The sequence below is a fragment of the Zootoca vivipara genome, chromosome Z (assembly GCF_963506605.1).
Source record: "Zootoca vivipara chromosome Z, rZooViv1.1, whole genome shotgun sequence".
NCBI lineage: Eukaryota > Metazoa > Chordata > Lepidosauria > Squamata > Lacertidae > Zootoca > Zootoca vivipara.
This window is the reverse complement of record NC_083294.1, coordinates 9,793,434-9,811,526: the sequence shown is the minus strand read 5'-3', so window position 1 is coordinate 9,811,526 and position 18,093 is coordinate 9,793,434. Positions and strand designations below refer to the sequence as shown.

Below are 18,093 nucleotides of genomic sequence, written 5' to 3'. Positions count from 1 at the left end.
CAGACGGCGGTAAGACCTTGGACTGATGCAGCCACCCTCCGCACCCAGCCCCTTAGCACATGCACTCCAGGCACTGAGAACCCATACCACGTGCCTGCTTGGACCCATGCTTCCTAGGCCCCGGGCAAGCAGAAGTGTGGATGAGCCCAGAGTATGACCGAAGGGAAGGTGACTTGGAATAGAGCAGAGCAGATGTAATGGTGTAAGAAAAAACAAGTTGCTTTGTTGTCTTGTTCCAAAAACAGTGACAGGGAGTACTTGTAGGATATATGTAGTATGAAACACAGGATTGAATGAAACACAGCCTTTTCCTTTTAAAGTACAGTGGCGCCTCGCTTAACGAATGCCCTGCTTAATGAAATTTCCGCTTAACGAAAGGTTTTTTCTAGCGGAGGTTGCCTCGCTAGACGAATTCGTTTTATGAAAAATTCGTCTAGCGAATCACGGTTTCCCATAGGAATGCATTGAAATTCAATTAATGCATTCCTATGGGCAAAAAAAATTTTTGCCCAATGCATTCCTATGGGATTCTCTAAACGAATTTTTCGTTATAAGAAAAGATCCGTGGAACGAATTGAATTCGTCTAGCGAGGCACCACTGTAATGTGAAAAGAGAAGATACTTCACAGTGTTTACTTTATCCATTTTCAGATACAGGGTTAAGGTGGATACTGTGGACCATTTAAAACTTACTGCTTTCCTGTGTTCTAAGAAATTAAAATTTCATTTTGCAGAATGTTAATAGTTTTACTTGACCTTTCCTTTTTTTAGCTTTTGAATCGCAAAGACAAGGCCACCTTTGAGAAGCTAGACTACTTAACGTCTAAGGAAGATAATTATAAGAGGATGCGGGAATATATCAGATGTTTAAAGATGGTCCCCTGTATTCCTTATCTAGGTAAGTCTAGTTGTTATCTGTCAAATACAGTCTTCAATTAGATGCCTTTTCTGTTTCTGACTAACAAGTAAGCTCAGGCATGTCAGATCCAAACCACATCAAACCAGTGTGGTTCAGTTAACCAGTGTTGTGAAGAAATTTTACAAGTGGTAATGTGGCCATTACTTCTGCTATGCGATGAGGAAAAAGTCACTGTGGTCTGAGCTGTAGGGAATGTGAAAGAGGCGCTACAAAATGGACCCATTATCCTAGCACAGAGGTTCTCTCATGATGTTGCTACATTGGTGCCTTGGAAACTTCTCCAAGGCCACTGGCTGATGGAAAATTCCTGCTTGGCCTAAATAGGGAGAGTTTTATGCTCATCTGTCAAGTTTTCTTAAGAATATATATGTTTGGGGTACGACTGTCTCTGATTGTTCTTGATTCCACAGAATAATAGAGGGGAGGGGATTTAAATGACAAACATATTCTTATGTAAAGAGACTGGAATTGGTAAAATATATTCTTCCTTTGTGATCAGTTTCTTATAAATTTATATCTTAATGCACTTCTCAGAGTTATTATCTTTTAGTAGTACCCTCAGATTAAGGTAGTTCTACAGCAAGGGTTGGTTATCTGTGGGCCTAATCCTGCCCACCAAAGCCTGTCAGAGTGCTCTGTAAACAGGAAGCACATTCTGAACTGCTCCAATATTTCCATCACCAGTTTCTGGAAACAGCACATCAGAGTGCTCCTTCCTGTTTCTTGGGCCCTTCTATTCTCATTGGCACCAGAATAGAAGAGGTGGCTGGCATTGTCAAATTGGGCTGAGCTCCTTTCAGTTATGATATATTGACCCTGAAATACCTTCCTCAGGGAGGCTTGTTTGGTGCCAAGCTTCATATGCTTTTAGTTGTTTTGTAACTAACCAAGTATTTTATTTAAGCCTTCTGCTTTTTAACTTTTCTATTTTATTTGCTGCTGCTTTGCTGTTCTTACTATGTTTTTTTTTACTGATTTATCATTTTCCTTTTGTTTTAAATTGTTTGGAAGCTACTTTGAGAACAGAAAAAGAAAGCAGAAAAAGATACATGCATACTAATGCAGCATCCAAATTATAGAATAACCTGGAACCAAACCTTATGAATGTCTTGATGTTACGGAAGAATATATTTATTCAGGAGTGCATAGGATGCCACTAAGATTACCAATGAATGCTACAATAAAAAAAGAAAAATACTGGCAGGGTGTGAGGGAGATACTGGTGTATTTGATCAAAAGAAGTAACTGTTGTTGCAGATATTTCCTTGCAAAGATGTACCTCACTTAAGTGTTTAAAGAAGCTCAGTGTAAAAACAGAATATAGACTCTCATGTTTGCATATACCTCATCAAATACTACTGTTTGAATGTAGGGAAAAGATCATTTGCTTCTGCTGTTCTGTGCATGCTTTGGCTTCAACCCCATGATATGTGTGTGTGTGTGTGTGTGTGTGTGTGTGTGTGTGTGTTTCTCTGTGTTTACTTTATGACTTCTCTCTCTGTATTTTTAAAAAACCCAAAGTTATATAGTTATGTCTCCTAATGGTGAGTTAAGGGTGTACCCATACATGATTTTTTGTTAGGAGGGCATTCAAGAGAACTGTTTCCGGGAACAGTTGCAAGTGTGTTCTGTGCAATTTGTCATGTTGCAAGGAATTCTTGGAGTGCAGTGACGAGTGTGGATCAAATATGTGAGAGGGAAGATGCTCCCCCCCCTCCCTCTTCCTTTTATCTCAGAAAATAGTTGACTGTACATGGGCAGGAGATTGCTAGGAAGCATGTGCCCATATTGCTTATTTGTCAGTTTTGCATATTTCTTTTCAGAGTCTCCTTCTCCATTGATGATACCAAGGGACCATTGTGCTTAATTTGTAACCTCAAAGTTTTTAAATTTCATATGAGTCAGTCTTCATGGTAAAGGGGTATGTTAAGCGTCAAAAGGAATTATGAGCAATGTGTATAAAGAATGACGGCTATCCTATACTACCCACTCCTTTAGAAGGACATTGGAAGGATAGTGGGAAACAGGGCTGTGCTCCCAGACAAGAAGCATTTTTCTTTCCACTGTTACTTGGTTCAGAAGACCTGCCAATGCCCTGTTCCTTTAACCATATTCTGCTGTGCTTTTCCTACCCCTATATCTTGGCTATATGTAATGTTACATATATTTCCAGTTTATGTTTGAGTTCTTGCTTAAGTACCCAGTTACCCTTTTGCTTATGATTCCTAGTCTCCATGTTTTTTCCTGGTTTTTCCTTTTTTGCTTTGTTAGTACAGTATTACCTACTAGTTTCTGATTTAAAAATATATATCCGGGATCTAGTGAGCTCATTCTTATCCTTATGGGTATTTGCCATAGTACCAATAAAGCAAATACTGTAGTGCATTTTGTTTTGTTTCTCTGCTTCAATGAACTCAATTAACTGTCATGACCTCAAGAAACATGGGTGTGTGTGGTATGCAGAAAACTAAGCATATTTCACAACCCTTAAAATGCGGTTTTTAATGCTGTGTAACAACCTTGCTTTTTGCATCGTCTCATTCAACATTTGAAAACACACATCTTATAAAGGCCTGCCAAGAGAGTGAAGTGCAACTGGGTAGTTGTTGGAGCTGGGGTGGCATGCGATGGAAAAATAACAGGGCTGGAATTAATGAAGTAGTATTAACATCAAAGGAACTGTGCATATTTCTAGGGTATTCTCTGCCTGTAATTTTTATAGCTGAAAGGAGAGAGGAAGGGAGGGGAAACACTAGATTCATATTCAGGGTTATGAGGTTCATTTTTAGTTGAACGCAGCACAATTTTGTGGTTTGAGGAAACAGCAGCTTTTGAGAACTTTCTTATAAAGATTCCAGAAACTTTTACAAGACCCATAAGTTTTCATTTTTTTGGCCAGCCACCTCAATTATATATTGCCAGTGGATACTATCTTGTTTGCCCTTATCATGGGTCATTTCTAGGTTATTATATACAATTAAGATAGATGAGAGATGAATGTAAGAGTTGGCTCATACTTACCATCATAATACATGGATAACCTTGACTTCATACATATGTACAGCATATGAATTTTAGATACTGGGATTATAAAATGTGGGAAAAGGTAATTCTGCCAGTTAAAATTCCTGTTTGGTTAATATTTTGTTGCTGCCCCCTCATATGCAAGAGTTTTGCATACTGTATTATCCTTCTGTTGTTACTAAGGATGATAGTGGGCTTTTGTAATTGATTTCATTGCAAGCCATATTAAATTCAAATTTAAATACTGGCTTTTTTAACTTTTAGAAAGCATATGTATATGCATATAAAGATATATTGCATACATTACCCATATGTTCAAGTCCACTTTTTATTCTAAAAACAGGAATTTCTTGACTGAGCAAAAAATAAAAAATTGGCAGTGTTTTCCTGCAGATATAGAAAGCTTCCAAGGGGTTCGCCCAGATTCAAATTTAAAAGGCTCTTCTTTCATATTGGCATATGTTACTTGTAGATATACATTGCTCTATCTGCCTGGATGAAGGAGACAGAGCTTCTTTTGTTTCTGTTGTTTGGGATCTTCTGAATTTGTAAAAAGGTGATATGTTATTGTACACTGCTGTATCTTTGGCAAAGCCTCTTAACTCATATCCTTCCTAGGCAACAGTGATGTGAAATAATTGTAGTTATTCATAATTGTGCTTCTGATCACACACTTCAGGATACCTCATATTTCTTTTTGAGGGGTGGAGTGTGGGAGTGTTTGGCAAAGCTTTTGGGTGTCCCTCAGCAGCCTTTTTTTTCTTGGAAAGAATTCTTGGGCTCTCCAAGATTTCCCCACATAACCTGCCCATTCTAATTATTCCACGTTTGTGTATTTCAGTACAGTTCATCATTACTGATTCTTCTTTTGGCAGGGCAGAACTCCTTCAGCATGAACCTCTGCTACTCTTACCTGATCTGCTCCTCATGGTGAATGAAACCCATAACTTCCTGTGTCTGTGTCTGCCACCGGGTACACATGAGCTGTAAGGGCTTTGTTTATGGTACATTTGTAGTCTGCACAGATGCAGACTGAGCCGTTGGACTTGACAGGTGTGACGATTCGTGTTTCCCAGGGGATGTTAGGCACCGGCTCAAGCACTCCTTGCTCCATGAGCCGGTCTAATTCCTCGTCAATGCAGGGTTTAAGGGCAAACGGGACTCAGCGGCCCTTGAACCTGATGGGTCGTATGGCGGGGTCTAGTTGTAGGCCAATGGGGGGGCAGTATATCTTCTCAGTGCCCTGTTGAAAACCTCCAGAAACCCTTTGTGGATGGCGTCCACGCCCACGTGGGAGCTGGTGCGGTTCACCCCGGTGAAGCCCCACTGGGCTAGCCCCAGTGGCCGAAACCACACCAACCCCAGTAAGCTAATGTAGGGTCCCTTGACCATGATCAAGTCTAATCACCGCTTCCATCCTTGATATTGTACATTGAAGGTTCCCACCCCCATTGTGGGGACCTTGCGTTTTTGGAAGTCCCAGAGGGTGAATGGGGCTGGCCAAGCTTGGGGCTGCCGCTGGGACACAATTTCCTTAATGTCTGTGCTGAGATTATGGGCTGAGTTGAGCCTGTATCAAGCTCCATGGGGCACAGGGCTCCCTCTATCAGTACCTTGATGTAAATTTTTCCCGCATTAAAATGAGGCAACTGGTATACCTGACAGTCTGTGATCTCCGTCGAGTTGCCTTGGTGTGTCGGACCGTGGGACTCTTTGGGATTCTTGGGTCGGCCATCTGATGTGAGGCGGCGGGCGGGCAGGCACGGCACACCCGGGTGATGTGTCCCAGTTTTCTGCATTGTCTGCATTCTGCATTGTGTAAACAGCAAATCGTCCGCTCGTGGCCCTCCAGCTTGCACAGTTCCCCTCTTCTGGATGAAATTGTCGTGGTGGGTGTGTGGCTTGTGTGTGCTGCTGCACTCAGTGCACACCCTCCCGCATAGCTGCCAAGTTATCCCTTTTTAAAGGGATTTTCCCTTATGCTGAATAGGCTTCCTCGCGAGAAAAGGGAAAACTTGGCAGCTATGCCCTCCCGGTCGGATTCTGAGTCGTTGGTGAGGTCCTCATGGTGGACCCTTGGTTGGGACGACGCGTTTGACTGGAATCCTTGTGCTGACCTACCTCTTGGCAGCTTCAGTTGCTAGAGCCTCCTCTAGCGCGACCTGGCGTAGGGAGGTCACATGCCCGGTTATGGTTTCTCTGGGGGCCTGCCGCTTTGCATAGAAGGTGTTGCGACACGCTACCACTGAGGGTTGTGGAGAGAAGTCCCCTTCAGCTGTTCCATTATCGTGTCATAGGGAACGGTTGCGATATTTGCGGGAGCGAGGAGGGTTTGGGCAATCTCGAACATTTCTTCTCCACAGACGCTGAAGAAAGTTGCCCTCTTCTTGGCTGCGTTGGTGACGTCCTTTACCTTCAGGAGGAACTGGAAGCGGGTGACGTATCCTTCCCAGTCTCCTGAGACTGGGCTGAATGGCATGAAGCTGTTGTCTGTTGCCATTCTGGGTCCTTGGTTCCTGGAGCTGTAGCCTGAATGCGCGGTGCGATGCTGTGTTGTCTGTAGTGGCTGTGTGCGGTGCGCGATGGACAGCTCAGCAGGATTCCACCTTTGTTGCCAGTGAAATATACTTGGCGTCCTGCAGTGATTTCATGCTCTTTATTGCAGCTTTTAAAACAGTGATTGAATTTCCACCCAAACCTCGGGCTTTTATATACATTATTTACACAATGAGTCACATCTGATTGGCTGATTCTGCTTCCCTCCTGGAGCCTGATTGGTCTTCTCCTGAAGGCCAATCAGTTGTTGCATTCTATGATCCTGCCTGCCTATTGTTCTAGGATCGAAGCTTAGTACATAACGGTCTATAATGTCATACTGATACCTGCAACACACCTGGTCCCCATCCTTTTCACCAATAATATAATGGAGCTGCAACCACCTCCCAGACAGCTTCTTCTTTTCTTTAATTTTACAGCGTCTCACATCCATCTTTGAATATACGCTACTTCAAGTTCTTTTCAGCATTCTCTGTTGTTTGTTTTCTGCATCCACATCATAAGACCTACTGTTAGTTCTAGGTCATCTACCCACCACATAGGTGATTGTCCCTTTAGTCTTTTAAAATTGTAGGGGCTCAACACTAGATCTGCTTTATTCCACTGACCTGAGTTGTCTCATGCCAGAAGCCCTGTGTATGTATATTTTAACTTTGCGACCTTTCCTTCCAACCTTTATTCTCTGTCATATCCAATAATTATTAGTTTCCCTGTCTTTTAATTGCTCGTTCCATTGCATGTTGTGCTGTTCTTAAGCTGTTTATGTTTCTTTGTGTCATGGTTCAGCTTACACATTTGTAATCAATTAAATGAAGACAACCTCTTACAACCCAAATATTTTCTCATTAAAAGAAGTTGCACTTGGAGCAGAGGTGAAAAAAATGGACTTTGGCTAATATACAAGTGAAACTCGGAAATCGTCGAATATCGTCAAAAAGTGCATTTATTTCAGTAATGCAACTTATTATTTTTAATTTTTCTTTTAATTTGTACAAATGCTTTCTTTTGGGAATTCCATAGTAATAAAATGAATAGTTATAATAATACAAAAATAAACAAAAATGAACATCGCTATTACATTTCATTAATTACATTCCTTTTATAATTGACCCACCTAACGACAAATAATTACACTTACAACAAATCAAGGCTTGACATATCTTGCTTTGCATGTCATGCATCTATCTCATATATTGGTTTCACCTTTTAAGTTGCATTACTGAAATAAATACACTTTTCGATGATATTCTAATTTTCCGAGTTTCACCTGTAAGGGAAGGGGCAAGTCAAGATTATATGGTTTAAAAGGGGGGACAAAGAGAAAGGGGATTTCAGATAGCTGCCTGTTGGCTCAAGAGTCTTTCTGCAATTCAGGATTCAGTAGCAGTTGCTCTGGTTCTTTCAGCAACTTGGGCAGATGGTTCTTTGCCTTGAGTAGTAGATAACAAGCATAAAACAGGGGACTCAAAGATGTTAGGAGGAGGGGCACTTGAGAGCAAAATGCAAACCACAGAAGGACAATATGCCCCAAACTAATGGGCAATTAGAGCTTGTTGTCCAACACCTGCATTAAAATGCAGTGGTATAATATTTCATTAAATACATGTTCCCTGCAAGGTATTGCCTCTAATTGTGATGTTCCCAGAATGCTTTGTTGCCTATACAGTGGAACCTCGGTTTGCGACCACCTCCGTTTACAATGAACTCGGAGAGCGACCGCTGCGGACCCAGAAGTATTCACATCCGGGTTCCGTGCGTGCGGATGCGCAGAAGCGATTGCAGCATGTGTGTGTGCAGAAGCACTCTATCGGTGCTTCGCGCACGCGCAGAAGCGTGCCTTCGACGAGCAACGAACTCAGGGAGCGACCAGCTCCCCGGAATGGATCGTCGTCGTAAACCGAGGTACCACTATAGTTTCACATGTGCCGATGGATTTAATCTTCAGAAGAATTTTAGTGCTTCTGCTGTGTTCAAACTGATTATATAATACTATACAATTAATTCTCTGCTATGCACATATATTGTGCCTATACCTATAGTATGTTTTGCAATGTATATTCTATGTATGGATAAAAACTGGTATAGATGAGTCTGAATCCCTGTGTGTTTGCATATTTTTGTTTGGGTGTGCTTATTCCCACAAGGACTGCAGATATTGGGGAGATGAAAAAGATCATGATCAGCATGAAGAACACTAGAGAGAACTGGTATTTGTAGGTATCTTGTTTTGTTTTGGTACTTTTACCAAAATAATGCCAAGGCATGTCTGTTCTCACATTCACATCTTCTTCTGCTCATCCTTGTGTTATACTCAGTTCCTGATGGACACACACAAACTTAACTCTAGCACTTTCAACATAACTTTATAGTGTAAACTTCCCTGTGAACCTTGGACGAAGGGAGTTATATAAATTTAATTAATAACTTTATCTTGTTCTTGATTGTTGTAATGCTTCCCGGGTGCCTACAAGGCCCATGTCCCTTGGAAGTCATCAGGTCAGTTCCTTAGCTACTTCATTGAGCCCAGACTTCGCTTAAAATCCCATCTCTTGCCACCTACTGACTTGAAGAGAGCAGCAGGATTCTCCCTTTATAATCTTACTATGTTATCCGTACAATCCATCCAGACCAGAATACAGACAGTTAAAAACATGAACACACATTTAAGGAGCATAACACCCCGAACAAATACAGTACTCTTTTTATATAGAGAATTTTTAATTTCCTGACCTAACAGCTATTCTCAGTCTTTTACATATGCTTTATTGCTCTCATCTCATTCTTCCTTTAACTCTAACCATTCTAATCTTCTCTAACATTTCCAACAGACACGTATCCGTCACTCCCTCTTGACTCCGTCTAACATTTTGTTCCACTTTTCTGTTGTCAATCATTATTCCATGCACTCTTCTGTCATAATGATGTTGCTTCCAGTAGCACCTTAGAGACCAACTAAGTTTGTCATTGGTATGAGCTTTCGTGTGCATGCACACTTCTTCAGATACACTAAAACAGATACAGAAACAGAAGTGTGCATGCACACGAAAACTCATACCAATGACAAACTTAGTTGGTCTCTAAGGTGCTACTGGAAGGAATTTTTTTATTTTTGTTTCGACTACAGCAGACCAACAGGGCTACCTTCCTGTAATTAGAATGATGTTGCTGTTTGTTGTACCCTTTTAGAATCTTGAAGTACTTTCTGGTTTATCTGTTTTCTTTTTATGTTTCGGATCTTACCAAGTTTTGTCATTTTAGTTGATTAATCTATCCAGTATTCACTCTTAACTTTCTACAGATTCTACCAAAATGTTTGCTTCTTTGCAGCATCGTGAATATATAATTTTATTCTTTGATGGCTTTCTTACTTCTGCTCTTTAAGTCTCTCTGCTGCTATCTGATATTTTCTACTCGTTCAGATCAATTGACTCCCATGTGCCATTCTCTTCATTAGCTTTAAGTTTCTTCACTTGTTTTTCGCCCTTTCAAATTTCTCCTTGGTCATCTTCATCTATATCAGTAACATTTTCTGTTTCTAAATGCTACTCCTCAGAATACACAGAGATACCAGTGCTAAACCTATTATTACCATCCCTCTTTTTTACCTTTGTCCCTTCCGCTTTGCAACTCCCAGTTGTTGTTGTTGTTGTTGTTGTTGTTGTTGTTGTTGTTGTTGTTGTTGTTGTTGATATACTGCCCTTCATCCAAAGATAGGATACTTCACATAATAAAAATACAAAATGAGAACCCAAAATACATAACAAAAGCAAAACAAATAGCCTTCCTCCCACAAACACATTATTATTATTATTATTATTATTATTATTATTATTATTATGGGAGCGTCAGATCATCTGGCATTCAACTCTTGTTCTCTGTTATATTCAGATCCTTCAAGAAACCACATTTGATCAACCTGTTTCTAAGGTGTTTCATAAATAAATAATGATAGTATAAGAATGAAATCTAAGTACATCAAAGTAGCATTTGTTGCTTTTATTACACATTTGCATCATTACAAGGATAATCAGATAATATATTAAAATCCCTACTTTGATTTATATACAAGACATGCTACATCACACTCCAAACTTTTGACACACATTGTATGTTAGGAAAGAAATAATGAGGTAATAAGAGTTTTTAAATGTATGATTTTCACTGTTCTTATAATGCAGCCTTATTCAGCTGGTGCCCTTCAGATGTTCTGAGAGCTGGAGCTCTCAGCTCCAGCTATCATGGCCAATGGTTAGGAGTGATGGGAATTGTGGTCCAAAACATTTGGAGGGCACCAGGTTTGGGAAGGATGTTATAATGCAACATGTGATAAAATAATCTATTCTGGAAACTTACCTCAGCAGAATACTTGAATTCAGGTTTCTGCCATGGACTTTATTTATAAATATAATTGCATGATCACTTTTCAATATGTAGACTTGGCAATAATAGTGAAATATGGCAAATACAGTTTTAAGTTTCACATATTCTCTCTCAAAGGTCACAATCTCATGTCCAAGGGCATTTAAATAGGTTCTATATCTATATCCATCATTTGCCTGCAAAATTGGATAGTTCTTTTTGTTGTTGCAATGACTACAGAGCAGGTAATGACTCTAATGGTACAAAATAACTTGAAACCAATAAGCTATCATTTAGGTGCAAAGGTATCCATGTTGGTTACAAAAGTATACAGTGAACAAGTAACATCTAAGATGCTTCTAAAATGACCAGATGTTTAACCGAAAAATGCTGAAACTGTTTTGTTTATGAGAAATATACCTGTGTGGTCAATTTATGGATAATGCCTAGTACATTAATAGTGAATATAACAACCTGGACTGTTTGTCCTGTACAAAATGATTCATTGTTAAGTTCTAAGAGTGCTTTGAGATCCAAGAAAAATACGGGATTCTATTTGTGCTGGGCACAATGTGGACACCTCAAAGCAGACTACGCTCTCTCAATAACTAACGAAGTTTAAATTAGGAAGAATCTAATATACCTGTACTGGCTACATAGTTTCAAAGGATATTACTTCCTGTGTCAAATGAATTTATTATTTTAAAAAGTCTTGCTGTACAGTTTTTAATATGTCCAGTATTTGAGAATATATAAAACATACAAAAATATTCAGATGATGTGGCAGTATTTTTAGCATCTCAGCTTATCTACAGTCTGTTTTACCTGATAACTCTTTAAAAAAACCTCTTAAGGAAAAATGAAAAAAATCATTTTGTGGTGACTTTCTTAAAATCTTATTATTTTGGTTCTGGAACGATTCTTGGAAAATACAATATACAAGTCCTCTGATTAACAGCAGTCAATGTACAATATATTACATTCTTTGCTGGTGCAAAGATGTGTTCTGGATAGCACACGCAACTGTTATATAAAAGGCTTGAGAAGTTCCTTTCAGTGGAATGTGTTGGGATTAGGTCTGATCATCATGACAACTTTCTTCAGTGAGTATGAGCCTCCACGGAACTCAGCCCAGTAGACACCATCTTGGTATCGACTTCGGTAGTGTCCTCCTCTGTACCAAACACCATTGAGATTCGAGTGTGCACATGCATTGTACCACCATCCCCCTTTCTGGTAATGAGCACAGTTACCTGTAATAGAAATGAGAATATCACTCTATGAATAAATGGTATGTTGCAACCTGATTGGCTACCGATGGCCGGCCAGTCCGCCGCACAGCTGCGCCCACGGCAACCGCGCTGTGCCTGCCCGCCCGCCGCGCTGTAGCGCCTGTGATAGCCGCGCTGCGCCCACCCGCCCACCGCGCTGGGAAATGGGGAGGCGGGGCGCTGGAGGGATCCGGCGCACCACGGTGCCAGGGGCGCTTAAGACGGCCCTGCTGGAACCACTTAGCAAGCTTCTAGGAAGCCTAAATTAGGGGTGGACAGAAGGTAGATCTTGATCTGCTGGTAGATCTCTGGGTAATTGACAAAGCTTTCTTACTCCCAGTTGTTTAACAATAGAGAAGTGAAATGACTCCCCCATCCCAGTTATACTGCTGAAATGAAGAAAGCTTGGGACAACCAAGCTTTGGGATTCTTATGTGGAAGGACAGTGAGTGCCATCCAGTTTCAATGACGCAGAACAAATTCCTGGGCTCACAGTTCTTTTATTCTAAGTGTATGTCTTTTCTCACTAGGGTTTGCTTGGTGGGCCCCAGGGTTTCCAATAAAAACAAAATAGATCCTGCAAGCCTGAAGTCTGCCCATCTCTGGCTTGAGCATCTTAGGCAGTATAATATCTGGATAGGTCTCCAGGCTGTTACTTCTCCTGCCATGCCTGCTCTACCCTCAGTTCCTTTTGGCTGTTTTGTCTCACCCACTTTCCTGCCTATTTTGCTACTTCTAGAAATATAGAAGCATGTCAGATGGACTGCTTACAGAATGCCTGGGAACTCCAGACAAGGATTTGGTTAAGAACATATATCTGTAGTTGTACATTTGGTGTGTTCCTGACATCCAGAATAATGTATTTTTTTCCAATTTATTTAATATATAAAAATAAAATGTTTTCATATAAATTTTTATGTGCCTTCACATAGAGTTTGTAGCTCCTTTTAACTTTTTGTACCTGTGTATACATCATGGTCTCTGTCCAGTGTAGTGAATTGCTTCCCATTGTGCCATGTAAAAGAGTCTCCAGCATTGCCATTGTATCGGCCCAGTCGCAACTTGTAGTATTCACTTTCTGGCTCAAGTCGGAAACTGGCATATTCAGCAAACACTTTCCGGCCTGACCAGTCTTCCATGGTTATTAACAATTTGTAGTTGCCTTGATTTGTCAGCCAATAAATATTTTCTAAGCCCAACCAGTACTCTCCATCAATATTACCAAATCCTTGCTGTAGAAGAAAGAAAATAAAAAAGAAAATATGAATTAGTACTTGGCATCGATCTTTTGTAACACTCATACAGTGTACTTAGCCGCAGTGAGATTGTGATGTTTCTGGGCTGACAATCTGAAAATCGCCATCTGGCTCTGAACTGTGGGCCATTTTCAAAACTTAAGTGGCTCGCTGGATTCCTGTGGATGGGTGACGACCTCTTTGAACACATGCCCTGCTTCTTCTTTCTATGTCAGTTTAAAAAATACTCAAGGAAGGTTCCTCCCCCTTTTGGTCCATGAAAATCTAAGCACACTTCACACTTCATCTTTATATCATGGGAGTCTTATTTCCGATGGCTTATTCCCAGGTTGCCTGGTGGTGTGTATATCTTGGAACCCAATGTGTAGGACCAATACTGTTGTTCTTTTCCTCCCAAACATTGTCTTGCCAAGAAAGGGGGATAAAATTTGGGAGGCAAGGAACCATGTCATTTGCACCAAAGATAGGGCTCCAAGTTGATGCTCACTCACACACTGTCATTGATTATTATCTACTGGAGTGACATCAGAAAAAGCCTCATGGAACCAGCCATTAGAATAAGGTGTGAATTGTGCCTCTGAGCTTATCCTTATATTAAACTATGTGTTTGAGGCCTCAAGGGTCTTGGGCCTCAAACCAAGTTCTGCAATGGATGGCTTGCCCTTGCACTTTTTCTGGAATGCTATTATCAGGCACAAAGGACCTTTTTGCTGCTCCCTGTGGTCCAACCGAAATAGAATTGTAAGATTGGAACTTCTTATTTTTTTCCTTTTCCATATAAATTAGCCTTTCCATAAGTACTTAGTGCACATGCAAAAAGTAGTAAGCAGCTTACTACTACAGATCTTTCATGGTCTTGATTGCATGCCTTTAGGTTATGCTACCAGACTCCTTCACCTTCATTTCAACTCCATTATTCACTTTGACTTTAATCAACCCATCTGCAGTCCCTATCTGCAGACCTCCTCTTTTGACTTAAATACTGCCAGTACTTCAAACTGTGTGCTTTCTTGTTTCCTTGTACATTCTAATCCTTAAAAAAAACAACCCAAATCTTTCTTTCTGATGGTTGTCCCAGCCTTATTATTTATTGATAACACTCCAGATACCAAATTCCTAGGAGAATATTGTTGAAGTCCAGCTCAAACTATATGATTAAGAGGCCCAGGGAGAAATGGTCCGTGTTTTGCTGCCTTTGACAGCGATGTTTTAAGTAGTTCAGGTACTCCTTCTTCTGTCATGGATGTAATCAAGTGCCCTAACTACGGTACTTCAGGTAAATTATTGTTGGAAAGACTGAAACATGAATTCAAATAATGTTTCTTAGAATAAAAACTCACAGTTGTTTGTCCTAACCTTGTAAGTCTCCCAGTTCCTGAAAAAGTTGACAGATCCATCTAAACGTCTCTGAATGACTGTCCAGCCACCAGGATCTTGTCGTTGATCACACCAGACCTGCATCAATCGGTTTGTATTTTCAGGTTTCACAAGATATATGGAACTGGTGTCATGACCATCTTCTAAAGCTTGCAGGCAGTCCCTCCAAGGACCTTGTTGAAAAAAGAAACAAGTCCATAACAAACACTGTTGCACATATTTCCACTTCAATTTATTTTCACTTCCAGATTAGAATTGAATTTTTTTTTCTTTGTGCTGTTTCATACACAGTCATACACAGAGGTAATTAGTTTGTCAGACTGAGCATCCACATTTCTAGGCAATCTGGACTGAAAAACAATTGTTCTAGAAAACTGTACTTCATAAAATAATTAAAGTTCCATTGAAATTTAGTTTAAATTACATAGGTATAGGAGAAGATGCAGTATCCTTTAGTGGGTCAGATTGGAGCAATATGACATTCTGTTGCTCAGAGTCCTTTATTTGTTTATATGTTGACAGTTTATAATGTTATTTTCAGACTATTAAGTATGCCTGTCTGTGCAACCACAGAATAGAATGCATGACAAATGGTGGTATTGAGTAAAATCATGCTAGTCTTTTGATCTGTCATCTTTGGATATATTTAATTAGCCTTGGTTGCTGTGGTCCTCTAAAGCATTTTTTTCATTAAAATGCTGTAGTCAGCAATTGACTGATTATAAAATGTGAAACAGCACAATCCATTCTGCATGGGAGGATGGGGAAGTTCTTATTACTGAAAGCAGGTGTATCAATATGAGATGTAGGAATGGGCAAGCATCTTCACCACCAGAAGGATAAATTTTAAGGGATTCAACAGATTGTCCTCTTATGAATTGACTGAAGCAACATCGTTTCACATCCTCTGTGTGCATAGAGCTTTAATCTGTATGAGACTTCTCCTGCTGAGAGGTATTCCCTGGCAGAATTAGGGAAGTGCACACCGACAATCCTGACGGGTCAGTTTTTGAAGTTTGGATAGGGATGCAGGAGGTATTTTTCAAACTTCAATATTTTTCTGCAAATGTTTGGGTTCTATTATCTGTGGAGATATTTTCTCAACCTCCCTACCCTCACCATCCCAACCCATTTAGGTTACCAAGATGCCTAAACACAGACAACCCAGTTTAGAAGTATGAAGATAAATGAGATGCTCTGCTATTTATTGGCCATCCCAAGTGAGGTTGTTGTTGTTGTTAATCTAGTTTGCCTGTTTGACATCCTGTTTGTGTGTTTGCTCGTTTGCAACACAATATATCTTCTGAACTTTGAGATACTTGAATGAAATTAGCAGTACTGTAATTGTTTGGACACAATTTTATTTTTTGTGTTCAAACTCCAGCTCCTGTTTTCAAGAGGGCCAGGAAAGGTACAAAATGCACTGTAATGCAACATGTCTCTTGAGTGCTCATCTGGGAAGCTTTTATTCTATTTAAGGCCATTTTGCATGTTGCAAGCTTCCTACTTTGGGACATCTGTGCAATAAACTACCGGTACTTGTCTACCAGACCAAACAGATGGCAGTTGGAATTTTATTAAAATAGTTTTCATTTTGTTTTTACATCTAGTTAATATATATTTATTTAAAAGGAGTAGCATAAAAACTTCCTATTGTTATGAATTGCTTACTGTTTCATTTTCTTAGGGCAGTAATTGAGGCATTAAGATGCAATAGCACCAACCAACAGATAAACAGTGCATATGTCTTCCACACACACACACACACACACACACACACCCGCTCTTGAAACCTCCACAGAGACTGTTAAAGTTGTCTTTGGCTTCCTATGCTGTGAAAGGATTTTACAGCTGAACTGCTTGCCAGAAATAACATTGGCATGGGAATTGATAATGGTGTCAGCTATGTTGCAAGAGAGTCATAGACATTTGTATTTTCAGAAGAGAAACTAGATTTAACCTTGGGCATTTTGCTCAGGATCTGATGACTTTTTTTTAGCATCCTGAGAATCTCAACAGGTTTTATATGCAGATACAGGCACCCAAGCTGTTTTCAGACTAATCCCACAGCACAAGGCAAGTCAGAACCCACACCTGTGATATGACAATGGCAAACCTTAGCTGCAATGCAAGCTATGCTGTAGTCTATTGCCTATCAAGGCCCCACAGTGAGAGATAGTCCAAAAGGCCCAGCAGGTCAGGAATTTAAATTTGCCCTAGGTGTGGTGCCAAGGGCCACAATTGGTCCCACATCCAGGGGAAAACCCACTAATTCCTGCCGCCATTGGCCAATTTGGTGGCAGGAGGATGATCCACAATTTGGTGGCAGGAGTGCAGTATCCACTAAGGGATGCGGGTGGTGCTGTGGTCTAAACCAGTGGTCCTCAACCTTGGGCCTCCAGATGTTTTTGGCCTACAACTCCCATGATCCCTAGCTAGTAGGACCAGTGGTCAGGGATGATGGGAATTGTAGTCTCAAAACATCTGGAGGCCCAAGGTTGAGGACCACTGGTCTAAACCACTGAGCCTCTTGGGCTTGCCAATCAGAAGGTCGGCATCTGCAAGATGGGGTGAGCTTCCGTTGCTCTGTTCCAGCTTCTGCCAACCTAGCAGTTCAAAAGCATACCAGCACAAGTAGATAAATAGGTACCACTGTGGGAGGAAGGTAAGCAGTGTTTCCGCGCGCTCTGGCACTTGTCATGGTCCTCTATGCGCCAGTAGCAGTTTAGTCATGACCCAGAAAGCTATCTGGACAAATGCCGATTCCCTCACCCTGAAAAGTGAGATGAATGCTGCACCCCATAGTCGCCTTTGACTGGACTTAACTGTCCAGGGGGTCCTTTACCATAGGCACATTATAGTGTTACTAATATAAAGGTAAAGTAATACTGTGAATCTGGTATCTCAAGGCACCTAGGGGTATTTTTCTTCTCAGCTGTAGGACAGAATAATGAAGAAGTCATTTTATTTTTTTAAAAAAACATATCTCCATATTTGGGATAAATGTTAAAATATGTGCAACAGTATGCAGAGAATGATCTATGTAGGCTTTTATCAGAGATATTACAATGATACATTTCTTGGCAGCAAAAAATAGATGTCTGTTTCTATAGGTGGTTAATAAAATGTATGCTTATATCCACATTCCAGTGGAAATTTATAGAATCATATAATTGTAGAGTTGGAAGGTACCCCAGTGGTCATCTAGTTGAATCCCCTGCTATGTAGGAATGTCAGCTAAAGCATCCATGATAGATGGCCATCCAGCCTCTGCTTAAAAGGAAGGAGAGACCTAAACTTCCTGTGGGAGACTGTTCCACTGTCAAACTGC

General features: G+C 40.5%; 2 protein-coding genes across 15 annotated transcripts in view; one reads left to right on the top strand and one right to left on the bottom strand.

Moving 5' to 3' along the window:
• RALGPS1 (Ral GEF with PH domain and SH3 binding motif 1) overlaps positions 1–18,093 on the top strand; it is a 208,806-nt gene that overhangs the window by 77,657 nt on the left and 113,056 nt on the right. For all 13 annotated transcript variants that reach the window (XM_060270380.1, XM_035113375.2, XM_035113382.2 and 10 more), the window contains one exon: positions 772–898. In XM_060270380.1, the coding sequence (XP_060126363.1) occupies positions 772–898 (127 nt within the window). The remainder of the gene's footprint in view (positions 1–771; positions 899–18,093) is intronic.
• Positions 10,481–18,093, bottom strand: part of ANGPTL2 (angiopoietin like 2) — a 30,365-nt gene continuing 22,752 nt past the window's right edge. For both annotated transcript variants that reach the window (XM_035113383.1, XM_035113384.2), the window contains 3 exons: positions 14,742–14,935; positions 13,091–13,361; positions 10,481–12,111 (listed from right to left, as the gene is read on the bottom strand). In XM_035113383.1, coding sequence (XP_034969274.1) covers positions 11,912–12,111; positions 13,091–13,361; positions 14,742–14,935 — 665 coding nt within the window. In that variant the 3' untranslated portion in view covers positions 10,481–11,911. The remainder of the gene's footprint in view (positions 12,112–13,090; positions 13,362–14,741; positions 14,936–18,093) is intronic.